This window comes from Simochromis diagramma, unplaced genomic scaffold (assembly GCF_900408965.1).
Source record: "Simochromis diagramma unplaced genomic scaffold, fSimDia1.1 OVJJ01000371.1, whole genome shotgun sequence".
NCBI lineage: Eukaryota > Metazoa > Chordata > Actinopteri > Cichliformes > Cichlidae > Simochromis > Simochromis diagramma.
The window spans coordinates 6,120,872-6,147,503 of NW_024386920.1; the positions used below are offsets into that span (position 1 = coordinate 6,120,872).

The window sequence follows — 26,632 nt, forward strand, 5'->3', positions numbered from 1 at the left end:
ATTTTTATAAGTAGTAGTTGACATGTTATATAATTAAATGTTATACATAACTGTAAATTAATGTGTTACATAAAAATTTCTCTATATTAAAAATAAAAGCTGTTCTTAAAAATGGAGCATAATTTTTCATTTTCACGTCCTCTTTTCCTTATTGGTTGTTTTCTTCATTGTTTGCTTCCTCTTCTTTGTAAAGCAATTATTTTAAATGTCTAATGGAATAACTCTATGGATAACATGACATCATTATCTGTGTTGTTTGTGAGATTTGACTCCTTTTGTAAGTGGTTGTATATTAATATTATTTTAAAAATGAATTAAATAGTTCACTGTCTTCACCATATTGGCAAATTCATGCTTTAAAAACTTTCAAGCATGAATGTAATTACTGTGCGAAAACCATTTTGGCACTGGTATCAAATAAAGACCTTAATTTTAAAATGAAAAAAACTGTTGGGACAATTACTTAAAAATGCTCTTTTACTGACAAAGTCTTCCCCCTCGGCTCTGTTACAGCAGATACAATGACAACAGTTATCACATACAAACATCAGACACTTTGTCTTTGATAGCAGGGCATGTTCATCATGCTTCAGTGTCCATTTCACATGGCACAGATGGCAAAAGTATGTGGTGAGTTTTCCTTGTAAAGCCAAAAAGAGCGTCTTACTCATGACTTCCAACTGAACACCGTCAGATGCGACATGCATTCAAGGCAACAGAGTCACATTATACTTTCAAGATTTGAGGAACCAGTGGTATAACCAGACTCTACATGAGCTATACTGAGGCCAGTCACTGCAAATTAAACTAAAATTCACCTTTACTTTCACTCTTGTAACTTCAGAGTAAGCTCGGTAACGACTGTGGCTACAGCTCTTGCTCAAATCTAAACGTCCGCTTGCATTCTGACCTCTGACAGCTAATGACAGTATATCTGAGCTACCTACAATGTTGAGATTATTCACGAGTGGCTCTACTACACAAATATCACAGCTCATTTCTATGCTGATATTCTGGGGCCAAAACAAAGGAAATCTGTCCTCAGAGTCCTTTGGCTCCTCAAAGGAGTTCATTGTACAAGAGATCACGTTAGCATCATGTTAGAACGTCTCTGTTAACGGGCAAACACTACAGCCTGACTTCAACTTCATCCTTTAGTGTTAATTCATAATAGAAACATAGATTTTACCAGCTTTATGTTACATACTGAATATAAACACCCTTGCATTTTGTTTTCTTTGTGTTCTCTTTTACTTAATCTATGGATTTTTACAAGGAGGCCGTAATCACATTTCTCTAAACTGTAAATACATGACTGTGATTTGTAAAGTCACACTTCCACATGATATTCTTTCCACACAACTTTGTTTTGTGTGGTTAAACTGTTAAATGTGAAGCTGATTTATTACTAGGGTTTAGCTTCTTCCTGTTAAATGAGAAACCAGGTGGTCAGACATTTGATACATATGTAAGAAATTTATAAAGACTACAGAGTCTACCATTCCTACCATTCATTCAGCAATCAGAACTGTAAACAGTATTCAATATTCAAGTATTTATTTTAATAAAAACAGTCCTGAAGTAAAGCGTTCTCCTTGAAACACATTCCCTTCGTAGGTCCTCGTAGCATTAGCGATCCTTGCTAGTAGCCCCATCGCTAGCTAATTGTCAAAGTTGGAATCTGTGTGTTGATTGTGCTAGATAATAATATGAAACCTTTTAACCACATTATTGTTATAATTCTTTGATTGTCTCTAAGTGTAAACCAAGCATCTTTGCTCATGTGGTCTGATTAGGTGACAAAAGTGCTCGGCTAGCTCAGTAGAAGCAAAAATCAGACACACTTCTGGATCATTTGTGTATACAAATGATTAGGAATGAACACAATTTCTTTTAAATAATACAGTACGTGTGATTCAAAGCGCTGGGTGTCTTTGGCAATCTCGCAATTCTGATAGTCCATTATCAAATACAGCCCATGATCTGCATGTCCCCAGCAGTGTCTGTTGTCTAGTGTCTAGTTTGTGTTGTTTTCTTCACCCCATTACTGCCACTACAGGTTTGTGAAGTGCGATGGAGAATGAAGAATTCACAAAATACTTAAATAATACTAATTAAGCAGTAGGGTTTTTTTTATAGAGAAACTACAAGGTGATTAACTTTTTTTCTCCTGCAATTACGATCTTACAAAAATTTGGCATTTGTGAATCACTGCAGAATTTTAGGTAACAGTATTTATATGTGACACAGTGTTTTTAACTCACCCCACACTGCGTGGCTGTGCTGGGCATGTCCAAAATGAAAATTAGCTGAACCAGTAGTGGTTGTTCAAGGACTGAGGTGCCCTGATTTGTACATATTTAGCTGCAGTTCTTAATCAAGGAGCTAAAACGGACACATTCTTTTTAACCTTCTTCAGCAATTTACTCATCAGTTTTTTCTTTTTTCTTTTTACTTTTACTTAAAATGTGTCTGATGGGAATCTTTAACATACGATAAAAAAATTGAACAATCAGACAATGTATGAAAAACAAGTCATTCCTAAAACTGTACCAAAGGTTCCACAAATGTCAGTGTTTGAGGTTTCTGTAGCAGCACTGCACATTACAGGACTTCTATGCTCCTTCAGACCTTGGTGGCCTTGGTGACTAAGGGCAGCAGAGCAAATAGATTTCCCTGCTGTTGAAGGTCTCGTCTCCAACCCCTATTCAGGATGCACAAGTGTTACTAAGGAAGACACTGTATCACCGCAGGCTCCAAGGGATCTTCAACCAGACCTTCTTTCAAGCAAAAACCAAGTACCCGCAGGCTAATCTCAGTCACAACACTTCCTGTACACTTCCTGTTCAGCGGTCCTCAAGTCTGACATGTTGTGACTTTTGGTACAAGTCCTGTAGGTTCAATTGTGCAAGGCCAGTTCAGGTATCAGGCAGATCAGAATTAACTGAACTGCCTAGTTCTCAGCTGTGAGAGAGAGCGAGGCCGAGAGTCTGAGCACCCTCTAGAAAGGCCAGTGTAAATCCTCCAACTCCCCTGATTGACCCATGTTCACGTCCGTCTCCAGCAAGCTCATGATGACCGCCATGGCAGCCTCATCGCTGCTGAAGCTGCTCAGGCCTGGCACCACCATGCTGTCCAGGTCCAGCTGGGCGGGCTCGCCTGAGTGAAACAGAGCAAAACAAAAAATGAGATCTGAGAAAAAAATAACACCTTTAACAGTAAGCAGAAAAGAACATAGAGTGACGTCAAGTCAAGCAGCCGGAGCCTGAGCTTCAGCAGTGATGGGCTGGAAATGTTCCTACAGTACAACTGCTGTGGGAAACAATATTTGCTGTCTGGACTGGTTTACGCTGCTGTTGTCTTTAAAAATAAAAAAAACAACAACAACAATATAGCACATGGCTCTGTGTCCAGCTTTTATTTATTTTATGTACTTTTATGTGCCAAAGCATCTCTAAGCAACGCTAACATAATTTAATAAGTGATGTAAGTAACATAATGCATAGCTTTAAAATAATAATAATGAATAATATGTTACTCTTTTTGAATAATGACCAAAAATCTCATCAATAATTTTAGTTTGCTCATTTTTGCTAATTAAAATGCTCATTTTAAAGTAGCATTTTACCATTAGCTTGTGGGAGCTGCTAGGTTAGCTGGTTTCAGTTAGCTTCTTTTGCTTTGGCAAAGTTACAGAAGACACTGGCTTCAGCTTCACTGCTTTAGCATCCTTTTTTATTCTAAGGAAAGACAGAGGCAAAATCATTGGGAAGTGAAGTGATGAAGCTTCAGTTCAGAAACTGTTACATTTTTTAAATGTGTCACTCACTGACTTTACCTCAGTTTTGTGCATGTGTATACAGTATATTCTGCTTTTATGGAGTTTATCCATAAACTGCTGTTGTATTGCCTAAATTTGGATTGCTTGCTTACATCTTTTCTTGGCCTGCAGCTGTGAAATCACGAGTGGGACGCACACCATAAACAGCCGAGGTATTTACTAATACAAAATATAAAGTGGTGCTCAGTTACTCTCGTCCTTCACTGCAGACTGCAGTACAGGAAAAAGAAAAGACAGAAACTGTTAACAGAGTGTATTTGTGATGGTCTTGCTGGCAGTACCTGCGCTTTCAGAAGTTGAGCTGCTCGTCCCTGCTGCCGTCCTTGAGTCAGACTGGGACTGGGACTGTGATGAACTGCCTGCTGCCTCCTCCCTGCTGGATGCCTGCAACAAGCCATTATACATTAAAACAGCGTGCAGGACCCTGCGTTTCACCTTTCTCCACTGAAGTGTGTAATTAAACTCAGGAAAACAAGCTGCTTTCATCTTTCTCACACACATCTCCTCCTACATTTGAAGAGTTTCTTGTCTACGGGGATGATGATACACCTTGTGAGGATGCTGTGGTGGAAGTACAGTTCAGAGCTTTGCATTATGTAAAGTAATGGCATACTGACAAATCTTGATACTTTAGACAATTATAAAAGTGTTATTGTGAATTCAATCACAATATCGGACCTCCCCATGTCACCATCCAGCCATCTATTCATCCATTTTACAAACTGCTTATTGAATTTAGGCCCACTTTAGGCCACTAAGTGGCCAAGCATGCAGGTTTATTTACTCTGAGAGAAATGCTGAAGTTGCCAGAGGAAGCACAGCGAGTACGTCCAAACTCCATACTCAAAGGCCTTAGCCAACCACGAGGTTCAAACCAGGAACCTTCCTGCTGTAAGGTGGCCCCCATTAAAATGGCATGTTTATCCAAATTTCCATAAAATGATCAACCAGAATGAGAAATACTCCTAATGTTTCACCGGAAAACGAATCGCACCATTCCTCCAAATCCAAACAGTAAAGATTCAGGATTTCAAAAAAAAGTGCCAGAAGTTCAAAAAAGTGCAAAAACTATAAACTAAAGGATGAAATATTATGAATAAATTAACCCCCAGCAGCACACCAAGCAAACTGATTCCAGTTGGTGCTTCATGGTTACTGTTAGTAACAGTGGGGAAATTGCCTGTCCTATGATTTAGGTCACTCACACTCCTGCTGGTTTGTGGGGACACCAGTGGACATTTCTCCTGGGCTGGGCCAAACGGACTCGAAGCTCCGCTTGATGGAGATGAGTTCACCCTGTCAAAAAAATTTTAAAACATTGGGTCTTGATGCATGCTCAATCATCCAGGTAAGTAAAACACTGGATTTATCACAAACGGGCTTTCAGGGTTATTCTGGATGTTTTTGTACCAAATGTTCAGATTTATTGGAGCATCTATCAGAAAATATGACGCCTTTCTATGAAGAAAAGCAACATGATTTTAAATTCATCGAGCCTTGACAAACAGAGAGTTGACAGACTGTACCTGTAGGAGTCGATGAGCTCATTTGCGATTTGGGTCCCTATGCTGCCAGCGTAGATCATTGTGCCGGTGCCACTGGAGAAGCCGGGAATTACTGGTATTTGCTTTATGTCGTCTTTTAAGGCAGGAGGACAAAAAAAAGCTCAGACAAAAAAGACACATGACAGCACGGTGAATACACGGCTCTGTGTGCATCTCTTACCCTGGAGTGCCTTTGAGCTGCCTGCCTCCTCCTCATCTTTTGTGTGACCGGGCCCCCTGTTGGTGCAATGGAGTATTTTAACTGCTTCATCCAGAACAGAGTTGTATTAAAAGCTTTATTATGGCAGCACGGTGCATATGAAAGAGCAACAATAAAGTTGAAACGACAGCAATTGGTACTTACGAAATAACCCTATTTAAAGACACGATAAACTCAACTTCTTTGGTCCATGGATTTGTGAAACTAAACCACTGACTTTGGAGGGAAACGTAGGAGCCGTATTTTGTTTTAAACTTGTAGCACTGTGTCTCAATCTTCTCTTTGCTTCGAAGCACTGCCAAAAGATTTGACACATGTCATCACAAAGCAAAGTGAAAAAAGTCACTGCAAGCGCTTTCCTTTTCTTTTCCTTCTGACCTGAAGACAAACTGAGCTACAGTTATTTTAGCATAGATTCCATTTGGCATCAGTTGTGGCTTTGCTAATTACCTTGCCTGTGCTTTCCTGCAAGGTGCTGCAGGTCATCTTGGTGAAAGTACTCATAGCAGGATGTGCCGAGAACTTCCTGCGGCAAATAACCAATGACGGTTGTGGCTCTGAGGGAAAAAAAGAGAGGAAAAAGATGGAGTTTAGTGATTCTGGTCTTGCTTCTTTCACTGCCTCTCAGGATTGTGCCAATTAAAAATAGTAGAGGGAAATGGAACCAAAGCAAATACAGAATAGATAACACTTCACAAAAAGGGACACAAAAATTTGCTTAGTCACCTGCAAACAAACAAAGAACGAATCAGGAGCAATCTGATCGCTAACAAAGTTGTTCGTTAGGACTAGAGCTTATAGATTTCTCTATTTAATTATTAGCTACTGTATTTTGCAGTCTAGTGGTATCAGCAATATCCGATAAATTAACATTTTAAAAAGGAGAAATAGGAAAAAAAACAACCTTCAGCTATGATATGAATGTTGGCATTACACAGTTTGTCCACCAGAGGGCACTGTGCCACTTCCCTGTTGCCAAGATGTGTTTCAAATACTACAAATACAGTGATCAACTGATCGGATCAGAGCTGGACAGAGTGTGGATGAATGTTAGGGGAATGTTATGTTTCGTACATCTGGGCGGAAAAAAAAAGCAACCTATTAGATTCCTCAATCACCTATAACCAATATAGGCACTGGTCTTAAAAATCCTTTATTGGACAGGCTGTAGTTAATACTTTCCTAATAGCTCCAGATCCAAACCCTGCACAAAACCCCTCCACTAACTATTTATTCATTAGCATGTTCCTCTTTCTGTGCTGCCAAAAAGAGTCATGATTCATAGTTACTGTGGAGGATCTACTGTAACAGCACACAACTTAAACATTACTCAAAAATTACCAACTACTTTTGTATTCCAGGGTAACAATGCAGTTACGCGATGATTGTCTTTACAATTATTGCCTCGTTGAGACTGTCATCATCATATTTAGATACTCATATTCAGTTCACCTGTGCCTAAAATTCAGAGCAAGTAAAAGTAAATTAGAAGATAATAGAAAGAAAAGATACGGTTAGACGGAGGTCAACAAAGCATCAGAATAGAAAAATTAAGCAATATGCCTCGAAAATGGACAACAAAACAAATGAAAAACAGAGTAGAGAAACGGGCGTCTGTGTTAGTGTCACAACTGGAAGAAATGGGCTGAATGACATGTGATTACATCCAGAAAAGCTTAAAAAAATAACTGCAGAAAACTGGGTTACAGTGACGACAGAGACGGGGTGATAGTGGATGAGTGGATGAAGTGGATGTTCAGTGATGAATCACAAATCCACATTAGTGAAGGAGATGATGCTGGAACCTCTGTGTGGTGCTGTTTGTTGGCGATACAGTCCATTTTATCTTACCACAGAGCAAAGACTGTTAAATCCTTTTTTCAGGAAAAACATAGGGGGGCAATAACCGTCCTGCAAAGCTGATCTGTCACCCACTATCTGAGAAAAGACTAACTGTGATTCTGGTTATGACTTTTCCTTTGCTTCATGTCTAAAAAATGCTATTAATAATGTCATTTAATGTATGTTTCATGAAACCAAAAGATTCAGCCATTAAACACAAATGGGTTTATGTCATATTTGTGGATGGTTTATTTGCTACATTGCAAATAAATCTGACTGAAATTGATTGGAATTTTGGATAATATGTAATAAATAAGTGGTTACATTTTGATCAGAGTTGATCAGGAAGGCTAATGAAGAAACAGGGAGATTAGCTTCCAGACAGTTATGAACTAATTCATACTTGACACGCCACTGAAATAGCATATGTTCATTTCATTCAAAAACAGTCGCTTTAAGCTCCTTTAAGTACGATTAGGATCCTACGATAATACAGAGAAAACCTCAACAGTCACACAACCCCATATGAGTAAAAACTTGGTGACAGCGGGAAGGAAAAACTCCCTTTTAACAGGAAGAAACCTCCAGCAGAATCAAGCTCAGGGAGGGGCAGCCATCTGGTTGGGGGTGAGAGGAGGTAGGAAGACAGATCAAAGACACACTGTGGAAGAGAGCCAAGCCAGAGTAATTAATAATAGTAATTAGTAATAACTAATGATTAGATGGTGTATAAACATATACAGAGCAAAAAGAAGAAGCAGTCAGTGCCTCACAGGCACAGCAGTCTAGGCCTATTGTAACATAACTAAGCAAGGGTCACCTGATCCAGCCTGAACTATAGTTTTAAGTCTAATCTTGAAAGGAGAGACAGTGTCTGTCTTCTGAATCCAAACTAGGAGCTGGTGTCACAGAAGAGAGGCCTGACAGCTGAAAGCTAGGGTACTTTTAAAAACTCTAGTAAGTATTCAAGTAAGCCAGCAGTCAGTCAAGGCTCTGCCAGGGTGATATGGTACTTTGAAGTAGATGTTGGCTTGTTTTATAGTAAGTATTCATTAAGGCATTCCTGATTCGTTCTTCGGCAACTAAGAAAGTTTTCGCCTCCCTTATCATAAAGTGTTAGCATAGTATAAATAAGCCTCTCATGTAACATTCATCAGTCACACACATGGGTAATTCATTTAATAAAGTGATTCACTATACTTGTGTTGTGAAATTACTTCCCAAAAAATGAGAAGAGATTTTCACGTGATGCCCTCAAGATGCTCAGGTCTTTCTGAGAAACAACGGCAGACACAGAAATGATTATCTCCACTGACAGTCCGACCGACAAATCTCACACTGCTGCGCTCAGAGGCCTCCACACCACGCAACGCCTCTGCCATTCTTTTCTCAGCAGAACTGCGTGCGCACAACAAATCCATGACTCACGGCGGAAAGATACATGGTGCACATGAATGTAGTTAGAAAGGGGAAACTCACTGTTGATCTACAAAAGTGAACTTGCCGTCAATCGCACAGCGAGTGACGAACTCAGTGGGCTTGACGTTGATGTCTTTGGAAGGCTGATGGGACGCGTGAGAGTAGAGGCGGCACATGGTCACCAGGCACGTCAGGGTCGAGCTTTCCTTGTCGGCGTCGGCCTCCAGCGAGTCCAGCTGGCTGCTCGGCCAGCTCCGCATGTACCCGGTGCAGTGCAGTGTGCAGAATCTGTAAGTGTCTGCAGGTAGAAAACAAGTCGTGTGTATGATATAATATCCTTTCTAGTATTTTTAGATTGTGTTTTGGGTGAACTGTGTATATTTAGTGGCACAGAACATAAAATCAGACCTGGTTTCAACAATCCAGCTTATTTTTCAGGCAACATGAGGAAGCAGCTACTCCTTCAAACGTCACTCCATGTTAGATAAAAACAACATGCTTTAATTCACAGCTGCCGTTACAGCTTACCTGAAGACAAAAATCTACAGGTATTGTTTAAGTTTCAACACGTGGGTTCATATTTGTTTAAGCTTTTTACAGAAAACCAGAAACTGGGTTGGCCAGTTCCTCTGGTTTCAGACAGTAAGCCTGTCAAAGAGAGGTTTGACTTCTGAATTTCTCATGTGGATTCTTTTAAACAAGAAAAAGCAAACATGAGAACAGTGCTTAACAGTGTAACTCACAGTCATGTGAACAAGAAATCCCCCCGTCTCCTTTTCATATCAAAGGTTTTATGTATCAGGATATGATTAAAAAAATCACCAGATCTCAACCCAACTTAAATGCTGTGGCTGTGCATAAACAAATGCCTGCAAACTTCAGTAAACTAAAGTAATGTTAGAAACAAGAGTGCGCCAGAATTCCTCCACAACAATGTGAGACGTGGATGAAGTCACACAGAAAACCATTGGCTGCTAAAAGTGCTTCTACAAGCTGCTGAATCACAGAGTGTGTTTCCTTTTCCACAAACTGCTTCGGCAACCAATAAAGAGCGAATGGGCTTTTTTGCATTATGTGCTGATATATAAAACCACAAAAGTTAAAGAGGGTGTGCTTTCCTCTTCACATGACTGCCTGTGTTTCAGTAATATTGGTACATAAACCAAATCCATGTCACTCAGGAATAAGATACAGCACATCAGAGTTGTATACACTTAAAATAAAGCAGGAGTGAAAGTGAGCCCTGCCTCTCACCCTATGACAGCTGTGATGTGCTTCAGGATCTTCATGATAGTAAATCAGATTGTCAGTTAAGAAAATAGATTGATGGATAAATAATGCTACTAAATAACATTAAAATATTCCTAATTATTTTAGAATGTAAGTGGGAAAATCATACTGAAGCCTACAATGTACTGTAGACTGTAACGCAGCGGTCCCCAACCTTTTTTGCACCACGGACCGATTTATGTCCAAAAATATTTTCACAGACCGGCCTTCAAGGTGTCGCAGATAAATACAACAAAACAAAAGATTCATTCATAACACATGGGAAAAGACCCAGGGAACCCGAGTTAACAATAAAAACAATTATTTAAAAAAATAATGGAAAAAAAAAAGATAAAAACCCTGAAAACCATAAATTTCACACCAGAGCCTCGACTCTCGACTCTGACTCCGTGGCCGGAGGACCGCTGCTGTAACGGACTGTACGGCAGTTGCTTGGTTTTTCCACTGAGTGGTACCAAAGCTTCATTTTCTGCTGCACAGTTAGCAGAGTTTGACCAGCTACTAATTTTGTGATTACACAATGGCTAACAGTGACCTACTTACTGTGCAAAACAACATGTTTTAAATTGTGGCATCTAAGACTAGAAAAAAAATGTCTTCATGCAATCATGTTTGTTTCTTTATTTAAGTCACTGTTGATGTGAAAACATACAAGTATCTACAGAATTAGTAGCTTAAGAAGCAGCTCCATAGAACAAGAGAAAATGTGAAGAGAAAAGCCACTCTCATCCACTCTCATCCACTCTCCACCAAATTTTAATAAGATAATTTCTTTACTTCCCCAACATGCAAACTAGACAGGGCAAAAACACTAAGTTCACTCCATGTGCTTGATTTCCTGCAGCTGCCTAAATTTTGGCCTCATTGCTTACAGACATATTTAAATATGTATATATATATATATATATTTATATAAACATATCATATATTTTAATTCATTTTATTTTAATATATAATCTTTTTGGTAGGCATCTTCAGACCTCTTCCTCATCTCTTTAGCTCTGCAGGACCAGGACTGAACCTGAGCGTTTATACAAAGTGGAACAGTTTCAGTCTATTCAATAAATAACTCACTCGGGCTGTTTCTCGCAGCTGAATCACCTTAAGCGCTCTCATCAGAGCAGCGCAAGATAAACAAGACACTCCAAAGTAGCTCTGTCTGAAGCTATGAATAGAGCCAGTGTGTGTGTGTGTGTGTGTGTGTGTGTGTGTGTGTGTGTGTGTGTGTGTGTGTGTATGTGTCTTCACTGAATCTAAATTCGATAAGCAACAATATTAGACTGGTGCAGTTGCTTGAGCCTTCATGTTTCACCAGCATATTCACAGCACGTCGATTATTAATTGATACTTCATATCTACACGTCGTGCCACCTCCAGACTGAACCCACCTTTCTTTTTTGAAGCTGTAGGCAGCGAGTGTTTGTCCTCGTGTTTCTCTGTCAGTCGACTGTGCTTCATGCGGCAGAAGAAGGATCGCCGAGCTCCGGTGGTTAAGTGGGTCGCTCTGACAGGAGCATCCACCTGGACCTGAACCCCAGCTGCACACAGAAGGACCACATTCGTGACTGGGACACGTAGTGCTTATTCTGTTTTTCTAAACATCATCTCATACAGACTACTGTGCAAAACACTCAAGCCACCACTCATTCCTTTACATTTTCCTAAGAAAATAAATAGCAATTAACTGAAATGTGGAAACTTGCATGAAAATAAAGCATATAAGGCAAAAACAAAGGTTGTTCAGTTCCAACAAGCCTGAAAGTCAATATTTGACATGGCCACCTTTATTCTTCAACACAGCATGAACTCTCTTTTTAAGTCAAATGTCTTTAGTCTTCATGAGCACTTCTCCAGGCTTCTTGATGTTCAAAGCTCTCCTTTAGATGTTGGCTTCCTTTTGTTCCTTTTTCTCTTAGGTTGATCCCATACTGCTTCCATAAAGTCCAGGTTCAGGGGAGGCCAATCCATGACTGACAGCATTTTTGGGCTGTGACCCAGGGTTTTGAGTTTATTTTGTATTTTAGTTTTTCTTATGTTAGATTGCATTAATGTTAAGTTCTTGTGTTGTTATTATTAGTCAGGATTTAGTTGAGTTTCAGTCTAGTTTATGTTATCATCCATGTCTCCTTGTTTATGAGTCTTTTTCTGTTTGTCATGTGTTATCATCTCGTCTGTGTAGGTTCCCCTTGTGTGTCTCTCTCTCGCTCCCTCTCTCTGTATTTTGTGTCAAGCTTGCGTGTCCCAGTTCATGTCTCTCCATGTTTCCATGTTTCTTTGAAAGTCTTGTTTCCATGTTCAGTGTGTTTAGTTTTGCTTCCCCTGTGGCATCATGATTATTTGTGTCAGCTGTGTGTATTTAAGTCCTCTGTCTCCCTCTGTTCATTGCTGGTGTGTCTGTTTTCCCTCCTCTGATTCCAGGTACCTCATGATTCTGTTCAGCTTACGTCATGTTTACTAGTTACTAATAAACATGACGTAAGCTGAGTTACTCCCATACTCCTGCTCAGAATCATGTTCATGTCTCGTTTGTCATAGGCAGGCTTTCAATTAAAATCAGTTATACAGCGATAAAAAGAAACACAAAAATGGCAAGAAGCCGTTGTATTATTAACTGCAATAGCCGGTCGCATGACAGACACGGGAAGCCGACGGGTAAAGAGATCGGTTGTTATCGGATTACATCGTTGAAGAGAAATTGTTCGAGCCATGTTTCCGAAGTAACAAAGAGGCAACGGATGGCCTGGATTGCAGCCATTCAAAGATCAAATATAACGTCCCAGAACACTCCAGCTCACAGGTTAGTCTGCTCCAAGCATTTACACGAAGGTCAGTCTGCTGTTGTAGTTAATACGTCATTTTCATAACATAATTAGTGATATAGGTTACAAGCAAGTCTGGCGCTGAACAGAAATTGTCGCACTATGCTCCTTTATTTATTGTGCATAAATAGTGAATTGTCCTGACACAATATTGCGTTTCGCTTCTGTTATTATGGTACATTGACAAAAACATATACTTTTATTCACAGGATAAAACAGGTTTTTTGTATCACTAATTGCCCAGTACGATTACAGCATACAATATTGTTGTCACTGCTACATTTCTGTAACGCGTACCAGAAATTATTTTCACTACTAATTAATTACCGTTGAGCTCGTTAAGGAATGTGTATTTATGACGACAATTTGTGAGACTGGTAAACTTATGATACGTACGATGGTCTTTCGTTCTACACGGTGCATTTCAAGGTCCTGCACCCATCCGTCGGTAAACTGTACCTGGGCTTGTTGCAGTGACCGGAAGTTACTAAACTTCATGAGTGTATGCACTCACTCCAAGAACCGTATGATTATAAATATGCATATAAATATGCTACGATGAGATAGCTGACATCATCTAACTAGCAAATGTTGTCCAGGCTAAGTTGGTGATGCAGTTTTTTATTTAAATGATATTTTTTTAAAAATATCATTTATTTATGTATGATATTTTTGTCATGCGATTTTAAAGCCGGTCCTACAACCGCATCCAAGAATAACATGGTTCCACAGCCTAGCTTTTCCCAGTTTAGGTTTTAATTTAAATTTTGGCCCTGCTCATTTTTGTCTTGTTTTGTAATCATGTTTTTTGGCCAAATAAACATTTTTTGTTAAGATTCAGTGCCGTCTCCTTCCATGTCTGCACTTGGGACCACGTCACAAACACACCGGCTGCCCCGCTGTTTCAGTTTTATTGTATGTTTTTCTGTTCAGGTATGCTTTTACTGCACTGATGCCTTTACCATGCTAAACAAAATATAGCAAATTTTAGAAACTGAACCAATCAGATATTCCTAATCAGACAAAAATCTGACCTATTCTGTTTTTTTTTTTTTTTTACGATTCTTGTCTATATTCATAATTTGATCAGTTATGTCAAGATCTTGTGATCACTTTCTTTATGACATGACAATTAGATACTGTTCATCTGCTGTAGATAGTTTTTTTAGGGCTGGCACTCCTTTATATTGCTTCATATTGTCCACTTGTTTAGTTTTTCTCAGTTTTCTTTTAAGGCACACTGCACACCATGACAGGATATGTGAAATTATGTCAGAGACGCCTAATAATAGCTCTTGGTTGGTGCAAACATACTATTTGATGACTGTTAAATTGTGTTATCATTGCTATTTTTCATAAATTTAAAAAAAAACAACTGAATTTGTGGTTTTTCCTACCCTGTTACTGGCATCAGGGTGCTAGTAACAAAGTGGCTAAAGATACAATTTCCAACTTGACTGATAAGTTGTCTGCATACACACTGTCACTCTGTGTACACCTCACCTAAGCACACTGAGTTCCTTTTTTTGCTTCAACTCAATTTTATTTATATAGTGCAGAATCATAAGAAAAGTCACCTCACTGTGCTTTATATTGTAAGATTAAGACCCTACAAAACTCTAGGTGAGACTCAAACAATGAAGCAACCCCCTATGAACAATCACTTGGTGACAGTGGGAAGGAAAAACTCCCTTTTAACTGGAAGAAACCTCCGACAGAAGCAGGTTTATGGAACAGCAGCCATGTGCTGCAATCAGTTATAATTGAAGGGAAAACAAAAAAAAGAAACAGAGGAGAAAAGGGAGAAAGAAGAAAAAAATATAATAACATGCTGCAGTATTGTATAAACAGTGGACACTGAAAAGAGGCGAGTGGTGAAGAAGTGCACAGTGCCTATGGGAGCATTTCCAAGGGATGGTTCAGGGTCACCTGACCCAGCTCAAACTATCAGCTTTAGCAAAAAAGAGAGGAACTGTTGCTCAAGACCATGTTGAAAAGAAATCACAAGAAAGACTGTCTCATTGCAAGAAATAAGGAAATGAGGTGTGGCTCAAGACATTTGCACAATACTGGAGCTCCGGTGGACTTACTTGCTGCATCAAGAAGACGCTGACGAGGGTACATCTCTGACGAAGACAGCTGTTCCTTCACTTTGTTGATGTCTTTGTGGTGGATGAAATCAAACAAGCTCTGCCCAGTCAGTTCCAACTGTGAATACAAATGTTGTACATCTATTTACTCAGCTTTTTAATGTTTAGTAAATTCAATTTCATTTAATTTTTTACAAAGCACTAAGTCACAACTACAGCGCCTCAAGGCACTTTAGTTGCACTAAGGTAAAGGCCCTACGATAATTCAGAAAAAAAACCAAAAATCAGAAAAGTTCCTTTGAGCAAGCACTTGGCAACAGTGGGAAAGAAAAACTCCCTTTTAACAGGAAGAAACCTCCAGTTGAACCAGGATCAGGGCGGGGCAGCCATCTGCTGTGACCACTTGGAGGTGATTGAAAAAGAAGAGCGAAATATAAAGTTTTAGTCTTAAATGCAGTTTTTTCCACTGCTCTGTATGGTCTAAGTAAGGGCTGATATCATTGGTACACAGCCTTGGCTGTGAGCACAGAATCCCCACCCAACTGCTATTCTAATGTTTTTGTTTGGAAGTGACAGCCAACCATTATACACTGTACATTAGCAGCTAAATCATGCTGTGCCTTTTTTTCACTTTCAGTGATGTTATCTCCTTGTACAAAATCCACTGCCATGCAGACATGGACTCATTTCTTAGAAGCTTTTCTTTGCTATCCCTCCTAATCACCATTCTTCTCTGCTTGCACACAGTGAGTCTTAAAGTTGAGACTGTAGAGCAGGTGTGACTTCATCCTGCAAAGCATGCACTACAGAGATACTTTCAAAAATGTATCAAAGCTTAGACATTACTAGCTGTGCAGAAACATCAGGGCATTGCCTTGATTATTAACTTTTACTTGCAGTGCTGAGTCTTCATCAGAGCATCAATAAAATGCTTCATACTGAACAACAATTTATGTGAACACTGAGTTGTAAAGATTTAGTTCAGCCACAAAGGACTGTGGATAGTGTGGAACATTTACAAATTAATTTATTCTAAAAATAATAATAATAATAATAAAAACATAAAACTTCTACTCTGAGCGTCCAAAAGGTTAAAAAAAAAAAGTTTTCATATTGTTTCCTTGATTTAACAAAAGCCAAGAGGTTGGTTACTAACACTTACTGCAAACAGGAAGCAACATTAGCCTTTATCTGGTGATGAATGCAGATCCACTTCAATCCACTTTTGTTCTGTTTTTGGGCTCCACCATCCCCTGAGGGAAATGTCTGGCTCTTCATCTTCTAAATGTTACTATACCTGTCATTTGATGCTGGGCAACTGCGCAACTAAAAACTACATCTTTTTAAATTTAAGGTCATTTAATGACCTTTTTTTTTAAAAGCAATTCCTGACAATACATGTGAATATAAATGGTCACCATGAAGGTGTTGTCATATACAACTAACTGCATTGGCAATAGCCAACACTGACTGTACTGACAACTAAAGAGTGAAATATTAATATTCTATCAATAATATAATATTGATAGATTAATATTGATATTAGTGTAAAATTGTTACGGCTCCAGACTCTCTTCACTTGCCTCACATATTCAGTGTAGATTATATACCAGAGGCCGTTCCTGATTCAGGGAATTTATGTTTCCAAATCATCGATCTTTAATGTTAGGCAAATAACTACTGTGGAGCCACAACAATCATGTAGTGAAAATCTAATATCATAATAGCCTTGGTTAACTTTGGAGATAACATCACTGCATGAAAACAATGAAACATTGCATTCTATATAAACCTTTTGCCAGCCTCTTTTTTCAGTGATTGGCAGCAGGACCTCATTTCATTCAATGTTCTAGGCCGGTGGTCCCCAACCCCCGGGCCTCGGACCGGTACCGGTCCGTGAGTCGTTTGGTACCGGGCCGCAAGAGTTGAGGCTCAGGTGTGAAATGTTTAGTTTTCAGGGTTTTTATCGGTTTTCAGCGTTATTTTGTTATCGTTTTTATCGTTTACTCGGTTTTCCTGGGTCTTTTAACGTGTGTTATGAATAAATTTTCTTTTTTTCGGTACCGGTACTAGTTTTATTTTGTTGTATTTATCCGCGACACCTTAAAGGCCGGTCCGTGAAAATATTGTCGGGCATAAACCGGTCCATGGCACAAAAAAGGTTGGGGACCGCTGCTCTAGGCACTAAATAAGCTGGAGCGAGCTAAAATCAACAGCATACATACCTTCTCAAGTTATGTTGAACTTCTCAAGTTATGTTAAAATTAGGTCCTATATATATATATAATATAGGACCTAATTATTTTACAAATTTTGTGAGGTACTTTGTTCAGTTTTACCGACCTGTACTTTTACACCTTCATTTTGCTAACATTCAGAAAAAGAGGAAGCTGCAACCAGTAAATGAATATTGCAAGTCGTGTGGTGGGAGGGTAACACACCCGGCTAAAGTTGAGGATCTTGGAGACGGATTCGGAGATGAACAGGATTTTCGCCCGGTCACAACTTACGACTAAAAGGAAACCATCGGCAGCCTGGTAGATACACAGAAAGATGTGTTAATAAAAGCATAAAAGCGTGAATGAAACAGACGTAGGAGGACCTACCCTCAGCAGAAGGTGTCTGAGCTCATCGTGAGGCAGGATGGAAGGCTTGCAGGTGGTTTCTGAAAAGGCGCTGCCCATCCCAGCTGAAAGCAGGGGAGCTTTTAGAGTGACAAAAATCAACATCACTGACCACTTAAATCACCACGTGGGTTAAGAAGTACCTTTGAGGGCTTTCAAGTGCTGCACAGCCTTCCGCAGCACAGTGAGTTTGTCGAGCTTTCGAGCCATGGGCTGACAGGCAGGGATCATGGCAGCCAGCTCATCAATCAGATTGTTCATTTTGTCTCTCCGCCGCTTCTCAATTTGACGGTGAGGCTCCCTGTAGGCACATTCAGCCATCAGACAGTCTGTATCTTAGAACTTGAAAGGGGAATGCATAGCTACATTACTACCTGCTGTGTCTTTTCTGGGGGGAAAAATAATTACCTGGAAATTGTAATGGAGCTATTTTAAGACTGTCTAAGTCATTAGGGTTTTAAATAGCTGACATCTTAAACTAAATGAGACCAAGGAAAGCTACATGAGACTTTTTTTAAAGCCACAGACGGCGCAGTCGTTTGATATAAAAATAGAATCACCTGAAGCATTTCATTTTGACTTGCTGATCCTCCCCTTCAGATCTGCAAATGAAAGCATCAAAAATCAAATTCTTTTTTCAGCACGGTCTAACTCAATGCAGATACAGCCGACGACTCAACGTACCTGCTGAGGTCATCGTCCATTTGGATGTCAAGGCTTTGCCTGTGAGATCGGTTGGACAAACGGTGCGTCATTTAGTTTGTGTACATTGTACCATATAATTTTAGCTACAGGCATAAACAAGAGTGAAATGTCTCAGAGTTTGTTTTTTCTTCTTAGACAACATAACACTGCTCTTACTGTACATGCGTATCTGACCTCTCCTCCACATCTCCCTTTCGTTTCCTTGGCAGCTCGACAGCTGGCAGCAAGGAGCCTGCTTGGCTTGGCCCTTCATCCTCTGCAGCAGGATCTGATACATGAAAACAATCACCACAGTGATGTGAGAAGCTACAAATGAACACAGTACAACAACCTTGATCTTTCTAATAACACTTGCTCTGTTTACACTATGAATGAATGAATGGAGGCTTGGGTTTCTGATTTTAATGAGTTGACCTTATATCCAATGAAAATACCATTAAAGATCTTAAAAAACACGTTGAGATTATTCTGACAGTCAAAAATCATCACCCAGGTATCTGGTATATCAGTGGTATGTGACTAAAAGGAGGAGACTTTATTTAGTTTACTGCAAAGTTTATTACTTATTTGAGGCTAAAGACTTTTTTCATCTACATGTATGAGTGAATAAATAATGCTTAATTTGAGTTTTGAAGGTTAACAAACTCAACTGTTTTACTGTGTTTTGCTGTTTACAAATTATATTTTTGAACATACACAAATTGTTTGTCTTTTTGAAAATGAGCACCATCAGAATGACTCATATAGTTTTTTCTGCATTAACAGGCGGAAAGTATTTTTGAAGGCTGAAATCTCAGCCAGGAATGCTCACTTTAAAGGCTGACCCAAAAACAATTTTATAGCTGGACAGCTCATTTATTTTCCCCATTTTGCCCTGTTTTCTTGCCAATTTTCATACACACATTCTGTTTCTAGGCAAACTTTTGATGCACTGGCTAAAAGTTGCCGTTACGTGGCGCCAAACCCCCATGCTATGCACTCCTGCAGTTTGTGAATTTCAGAGGCACGTGAGAGTAAATAGGGTTTGGCCCATTGTATTCACTAATGCTTATATAATACTGTAACACTGACCTACTTCTTACTCGGGGATCCCATTCTATAAAGTATGACATCTATTTGTGAGGAAAAATGTTTTGATAAAGTGACAGACACGTATCTAGGTGAAGAAAAGCAAATAGCACAACACTCAAACTGAACAAAAAACCCATTTTATGTTTGAATCTTTAAAGTACAATAATATATATTGTAAATAAAAGTTTATTTTTAACAGAAAACCCAGAGGTGGTCACAGTGACCCTTTTCTCACGTACATGTGTCCCACTAACAAGCACAGCAAGCTTTCACTATCAACAAAAACTCTTACTATGAGATCAGGGCCCGACTGAACTTTAATGATATTGACATCATTTTCTTTAATCCCTCCAGAGGAGTTTAGTGGGTCATCACTGACGCAAAAGTAGAATGTGGGAGTGACACTTGCAGGCTCTCACTTCCACCCACCATGGCTTTTCACTGCTAGTTGCTGCACCACACACTTTTTTTTCCCGTTTCTTTGTTAGTCAAGAAATGTGTTCTCCTGCCACCTGCGCCAGCACTGCCAAGTCATATTTAAAGCAATGCCCCTTGCTTTTATTGGTGCAAAGTGCACGTCTAGACGGTCAACACTGAGTCACGCCCAAGCCGAGAGCACCAGTCGTGACTAGAGTACTGACGAGAGGCCAAGCATGCAGGGTAGCAGATGACATACCATATTACAGAAACGCAGGAACACAGGCCACCACCTGTGGTGGAAATGCACAGGAGTGTAACTCAGTATGAAACAGAGTCAGCATGTTATGACCTACATGCACTTCTCCACCTTTAAGTGTACCACTTGAATCACTTCAAGGTATTTGGAGGTGGGGATGTTTTGGGGTCTTTTGTGAGCTCACAGTTTCTTTTTGTGGGTGTGATTTATGTTTGAGTTCTTTGTTATTATTTTTGTATGCTCTGGCTCTACACCACCCACACCAAAGGATCACTTTTTCTCAAAGTCTTCATTTGGGTCTTACCTGCGGTTGAGGGAAAAAAGTTTGTATATGGCCTGATTTAGTTTGTTGATACCCTAAAAAAACTATAATACACCACTTAAAGTAGCACAGTTACTCTAATTTAATACATTATAAACCAACACGTAGCCATTTTCTTGATAAGCTAAAAACGATGACTCTCCCACATAAGACAAATAAACAAAAAATAAATGTAGCCCTAATTGTGTGGACAGCAGGGGCTTGCAGATAACCAGCTACTGGAAGGCTTTTAAGTTGTGATGACACCATTACCTAAACATACTGACACCAAACACTAACTGGGATTTTGCACTTAAGCTCAGAATATGCGGCTTTCAACAACACAATTATAGATATGATACAAATTATCTTACCAACTAGTAATGACAGGTTTTCCATACCATGCTGGCACAAAAACATAAAGGTGCTTTCAGAAAATGTCCACAAGTGTGACGTACAGGGGCTGTCACACCAGAGGTCAAAAACATCACACAAGAGGACGTGATATCTTTAAAACAAATAAATCAAACACGTTTGAACACTTTTTATTCCTTTTTGGCCACTTTCAACACTTTTAAATTCAGCAGTTACTGAAATTAAAATATTTGCTGCTATGTGTGTGTGTGGGGGGGGGGGGGGGGGGTAAATTGCTAATGTTATGTCATTAGAATAAGGATCTAAGCGTGACAAGTTTGGAACTTTAATCTTTTTAGAGTGTAGAAAAGATGAATGGGAGAGGCAGGACAAAAAGGTACACACAGAAAATGAACAGAGATCCACACAGAAGGGAGGCAATCCTAACAGGACAGCCAAAGGAAAACAAAATTTACTTAAAAATATCACTTCTCGCATATCTTGATCAATTTAGTTTCATACCAAGTGACTGAATGACTGCCTGTTATTAAGAACAAAGAAAGGAACTATTGTTGCTTTGGTTACCTTAAAATATTTGACACTATTTGAACTTGTAAATAGTTGATGACATTTCATTCACAATAGACTGATTACATTCAAATTTGAACTTGACATTTCACAAATTTAATGAGAATTACCACAAAGACACAGCTACTAAAAGGGAAACAAAATAACTACAAAGAAATGTAAAATAAGTAGAAAGAAACACAAGGTAAGTAGAGATAGACACTAAACAACTACACAATGACACAGGACTTCAAAATGATACTAAATCATTACAAAGATACATAATAGCAACAAAGAGACAAAATAACCACAAAAGACAAGTTAATTACAAAGAGATATACAATGAGAAGAAACAAGCAGAAATAACTATAAAGAGTAACCAAATGACTGCTAAGAGACACAACACTACGACAAGAAACAAAAGACACAGAATAACTCCAGTTAAACGTTAACTACAAAGGAGTACTAAAATACACAAAACTAATAAAAAGAGGTAGCAAAACACAACAAAAATACATGCAGTGAGACTTAAAATGACCAGAAAGACACAAAAAACATGGAAAATGATGACAAGTGGGGAAAAAAGCACCACCTTCTATCTCAGCTGAATACTGAAGGTTAACTTCAGTATTTTCAACCAGCAGCAGGACATGAATGTATCAGTCGTGGTCTTTTGAACCTGTAAAGAAGGGTGTGTTCTGTGGCTCAATGCCTCGTAATTTTTCCATTGCTATAAACTATCTGGTTTACACAGCAAAGAGCAAGGTGATTGGTTTAAATTGGTTATTAGGCACTCATTTATTACACTGCACAGATAAATACGACCTTTTGTGTATCTTTACACAATTTTACTCATTTGAGAAATTAAACCCATTTGATTGTGGGTTAATAACCCTTTTAAAACCATGTTTAGATGTTATACAGTTCAGTACACAATAACCACCCATTACATTCATTTAGATGACAAAAGCTGAAAATGTAGAAGCTTTATTGAATCAGAATTGATAGCAGAGGTGTTTTACTGGACTGCATTTCATTTCATAATGTGCATAATAAAGTAAATGTCACATTATTCCAAGGCTCAGTGTCTCTGCGTACTTCTGGTAACATAACATAATAGCAGGGTTGTAGTTTTGGATGGATGCAGAAAGGTCAAGCCCTAAATCCTACAGTTACAGTGCAATATGTTCTGGGTTATTTCTGGTCAACTGACCTACAATTTCCTACAACCGCTAAAACCAGTACATGCTATTGCTAAGGATGTTTTGCAATAAGAGAATATTCTTTTACAAGTGGCACAGAGGCTATTCTGTTACAAAGCATGCGTTTTTTAACCTATACTGAGGTCAATGTACAGTTTAGCAAAAAATAGGTTTATGTTCACAACAAAATAATATCTGAGTCTATGATTCTTTAATTGAGGTATTTATAGAGCAAATCACACAGTATTAAAGTATTTTGAACATGTGTTTTAAGAACTGCATTTACCCCATTTAAACATACTTACTTAATTAACTGCCTAACAGTAACAATCAGTTTGAAGATGAAAATCTTGTATTTAAAAGTTTGGTAACAGTTGTGTGTAGTTAAACATTTTAGGGGCTAGATTGTGTGGGATTAGGGTAGAGAGTTAATGTGATGGTTTCAACATTTACAGTAAATGATTACAGTGCTAACAGCTGTACTTTAAAATACTGACAGGACCATTTGAAATATATGGATTTACAGAGGAAAATTGGGTTATGTATGGCTTAAGAGAGCTTTATATTTTCATGCATGTTGTCATTGTGATAGCCTTTTAGCACAGAGCTAATAGTTTTACTACCATGAAATAAGTTTATCCACACTATTTACATGGTGATGTTACATTTGCAACCCAAATGGCTGTACTTAAGATTAGCTTTTGTAAAACAACAAAGGGCCAAATGCATATTCATGAGCACGAAAGACAAAAGGAGGGCGAGGCAAAGGGTTACAAAGTTTTGAAGGAAAATGCTTTAGAAAATACCCAACTGGAAATTCTGGGTGCTAAAGTTTCATTGTTGAAAAGTGAAAATTTTAGTTTTCACATATACATAATGCACCTTACTCACAGTGGCTAGTTTGAGAGAAAATAACAAGTAAACACAGGTGTTACTAATCCATTTAACCAGGGCTTTGACCCAAACAGAATATCACTAATGTCATTAGTAACACCTGTGTTACCTACTGTTCCTGTCAAAATATCATACTGGGGAAAAGCGCTACATTCACAGACCTGCCATTTAATCTAAACAAGAGGCTACTTTTTGTTCGTTTTCAGGAGTTGTACTTTTAATGTGGTATTTGACAATAGCTCTTTCATATTCTCGTCATAATTTTAGATTGTATTTTGAATTAAATAACGTAAGGGGTTTACATCAAGTGTCTTTGCACATTTTATATAAACTGTATGATTTCTTTTCAATACCTAGATTTGAACTAATCTTCCATGAATGTAGCTAGCACTGAAACATATTTTTCAGACGTATTTACGCCCTGTAATGATTTACTCCTGTGCATTGTACTGTGTTTACCAGAATGTTAGCACTTAGACCACCATGGTTCAAGTTTTTAAAAAAAGTTCCGGTGATGGTTTAACCCCTTTGTGTTTTAATATCCCGCCGTTAGTCTGCATTATTTGAACTGAAGGGTTTGGTAGCTGACATTCCTCTGTGCTTCTTGGTACGGCTCGGAAACGGCAGGGAGCGACTGCTTCCCTCTGCTGCACACCGAAGGCAGAGCTGCTCTACTGCTCTACTGACCCAGTTTCTGAAAGAAGCTGAACGAGAAAGAATGTTGGGGGGGCAAATCTCGAGGAACCACGTGACAATATAAGCTCCTCGAGGCCAGTTTGGTGAAGGTTAGGCAAATATTAATATTAGCACCAGGCTTAGAGAAGACGCCGGGTTTTCGCAAAGGAACCGCTTGTTAGCAAAGTGTAAAAGTATTTCTGGGCTTTTGGGATGAAGTCGTCGTCATGGTTACAGTGACGTGTTTTTATCGTGAGTGTGAAGTTCACCGACAAAACTCCCCCCTCCGCTCGCGTCCCCCTCCCTGGAAACGAGCACCACATAGTACGGGAATGAATGGAGAGGGTGTCACGCGCGTTGCCAGCCGACGCGTTCGGTTTTAGGAGGCAGGTGCCAGCTGCTCGAGACACCGGTGCGACGCACTGTAGCGGCTGGTCCAGCAAGGCTACTGCGACTGCTGCCACTCGGTTAAGTGTTATCGTTACTGCCGCTGTGAGGTCGTCTGCTCTCAATGTCCTCAATGTCCCTGTAAAGTTCTTTTTTTAAGTAACCTTCACTCAATATAACCTAACTTGCCGTTAAAGAAAAAACACGTCAAGGGACGAAAGAAGTTTAGAACTAATTCGTGAAAGAAGGCATACCACTAGTGCTTAATTTATTTTTTCAGCTAATTGAAGGAGAAAAGTAGTTGCCCCAAATAATATATTAAAAAGAAGCAAAGCTAAGCTACCCACAATAACCACAACGTCGTCAAGCCGGAGCCCCTACCTGCTGGCCTCTCCGCCGTCCCGTCAGAGCCCCCAGCCGACATGCCTACGGACTGCAGCCGGTGTGCCCGGTGAAGGCTTCGCAGCGCCGCGGCGCATGAGGAGCCACCAGCTGTAGTAGTAGCAGAAGGGAGAGGAGGGAGGTTAGGAGAGCCGGGGTGTCGTATAATTGACTTCATTTTTTCCCTCTCACCCGACTCCTCCTCCCCCCTATCTGTTTTTTTACAAGGGGGGGGGAGTAGAAACGTGAGGGATGGGTGAGAGTGGAACACCCAGGTCCTTTAGGAAACAAGGGAAGAGTTCACACTTGTCTCCTCCTTAATCGCCTGCTCGCTTCATTCACAGCCGTGTTCACTCGACGGTGTTATAAGCTGCTGAGTCCATTCATATCAGCGCGACTAAAAGTCATGAATCAGCGTCACGTTAGTCGGAATGGAGAAAAAAATCTGTCAAAAATAACCTATTCGCTGCGTGACGATAACATTTGTAGGAAATCGGTTATTTGAATGTACTGCTGTTTTGAAAACGCACTTAAAAATGTCAGCTTTTACTGTAAAGGGGTTTATCTTCGTTTTAAACCGTTGTTTTGGCATTTGGATGCTGGGAATAATAGTGGCACAGACTTGAATTTCCATTGGCACACCTTGGATATGTTAAAAGTCTGTCAGGAAGTGGATGGTCTGCCAGGAAACGTGGGATGACGCCTTGACGGCGCTAATAAACGAGCTCTCATTCATACAGCCGGCCTTGGCTTGACAGGACCGGTGAGGGATTGGTTTCCCCGATGCAGCGCACGTTTTGGTGACCTGAAAAAGTACCAAGTGCGCGTCACCGATCTGACTTTGCTACTCTCTCGCGTTCCTCCAAACAGAGCTGCCACGCGACAGATGTCTCACTCTGAACTTATTTCCTGGAACCAACACGATCGCGTTCATGGGCTAACATTGAAGGAGTATATGGGATTAAACCAAGGTGGTCCTGCTAGACTGAGATTTTGAAAACTACAAAGTCGTTTCCTCTTTCATCAGAAGAAACCGAAAACCGTTATGTCCAAGCATGAACGTGTACACACAATAAACACATGTACATACATCAGCAACAACTTCAAAAAACCAAACATACCCATTATATCACGGATGTTAAAATCATGGCCCCCTGGGCCTTAAGTCTGACACCCATGTAATATTTGATTCCCTTCTGCCCTGCTGCTGGACACGGGGGTTGGGGTATCTGTGGACCAGGCTTATCCCAGCACATCTTATGGATGCTTGATGGGATTGTTTGGGGAGATGTTTTGGGGTGATGTGGAAGCAAACACATCACCCCACCGCTGTCGGGTAGTGTCCTTTCAATGGAGTAGGGGTCTCTGTTGTTCACGTCACCCACCTGTGATCCTAATGCTAGAATATGTGCAAACATTAAGCTAAGGTAGAAAGTTGGCTAAGACTGGGTGAAAATGTCTGTAATTTGGGGGTTTCCTCATATCCTTGTTTCATAAGAATACTTTAAATAAATCTGTTTTTGTTTATTTAAACAAAGGCAGAGGCAAAGGTGTTAAATATAAAAGTCTAATTATTCTAACACCAAAATTCCCCAAAATTTGAGATAAAAAAAAAAGATTTCAGTAATTCTTTATCGCAGATATCGACGATCTTTGGCTCTCACCTACATAGTGTAATTCGAGACTTTTGCACGAGACTTTACGTAAGGGGGAAGGCTGCACGTGCGAGC

General features: G+C 39.5%; 1 protein-coding gene across 3 annotated transcripts; it reads right to left on the minus strand.

Moving 5' to 3' along the window:
• Positions 1-459: 459 nt before the first annotated feature.
• On the minus strand, positions 460-26,369 carry LOC120736434 (aryl hydrocarbon receptor nuclear translocator-like protein 2). Of its 3 annotated transcripts, none has more exons than XM_040036498.1 (17): positions 24,903-26,369; positions 18,551-18,662; positions 18,374-18,421; positions 18,250-18,291; positions 17,833-17,990; positions 17,672-17,754; positions 17,507-17,599; positions 15,066-15,183; positions 11,545-11,694; positions 8,927-9,164; positions 6,056-6,162; positions 5,750-5,900; positions 5,567-5,622; positions 5,368-5,479; positions 5,047-5,137; positions 4,123-4,225; positions 460-3,159 (listed from the first exon to the last, which is right to left on the minus strand). In XM_040036498.1, the coding sequence occupies exons 1-17, from the start codon at positions 25,078-25,080 to the stop codon at positions 3,002-3,004; spliced, it is 1,998 nt and encodes a 665-aa protein (XP_039892432.1). In that variant the 5' UTR covers positions 25,081-26,369; the 3' UTR covers positions 460-3,001. The 3 variants fall into 3 exon arrangements, with proteins under 3 accessions (XP_039892432.1, XP_039892434.1, XP_039892433.1); XM_040036500.1 differs by having other exon boundaries at positions 18,374-18,412; positions 18,569-18,662; positions 24,903-26,367; XM_040036499.1 differs by having other exon boundaries at positions 18,374-18,412; positions 24,903-26,338.
• Between the last annotated feature and the right edge of the window lie 263 nt (positions 26,370-26,632).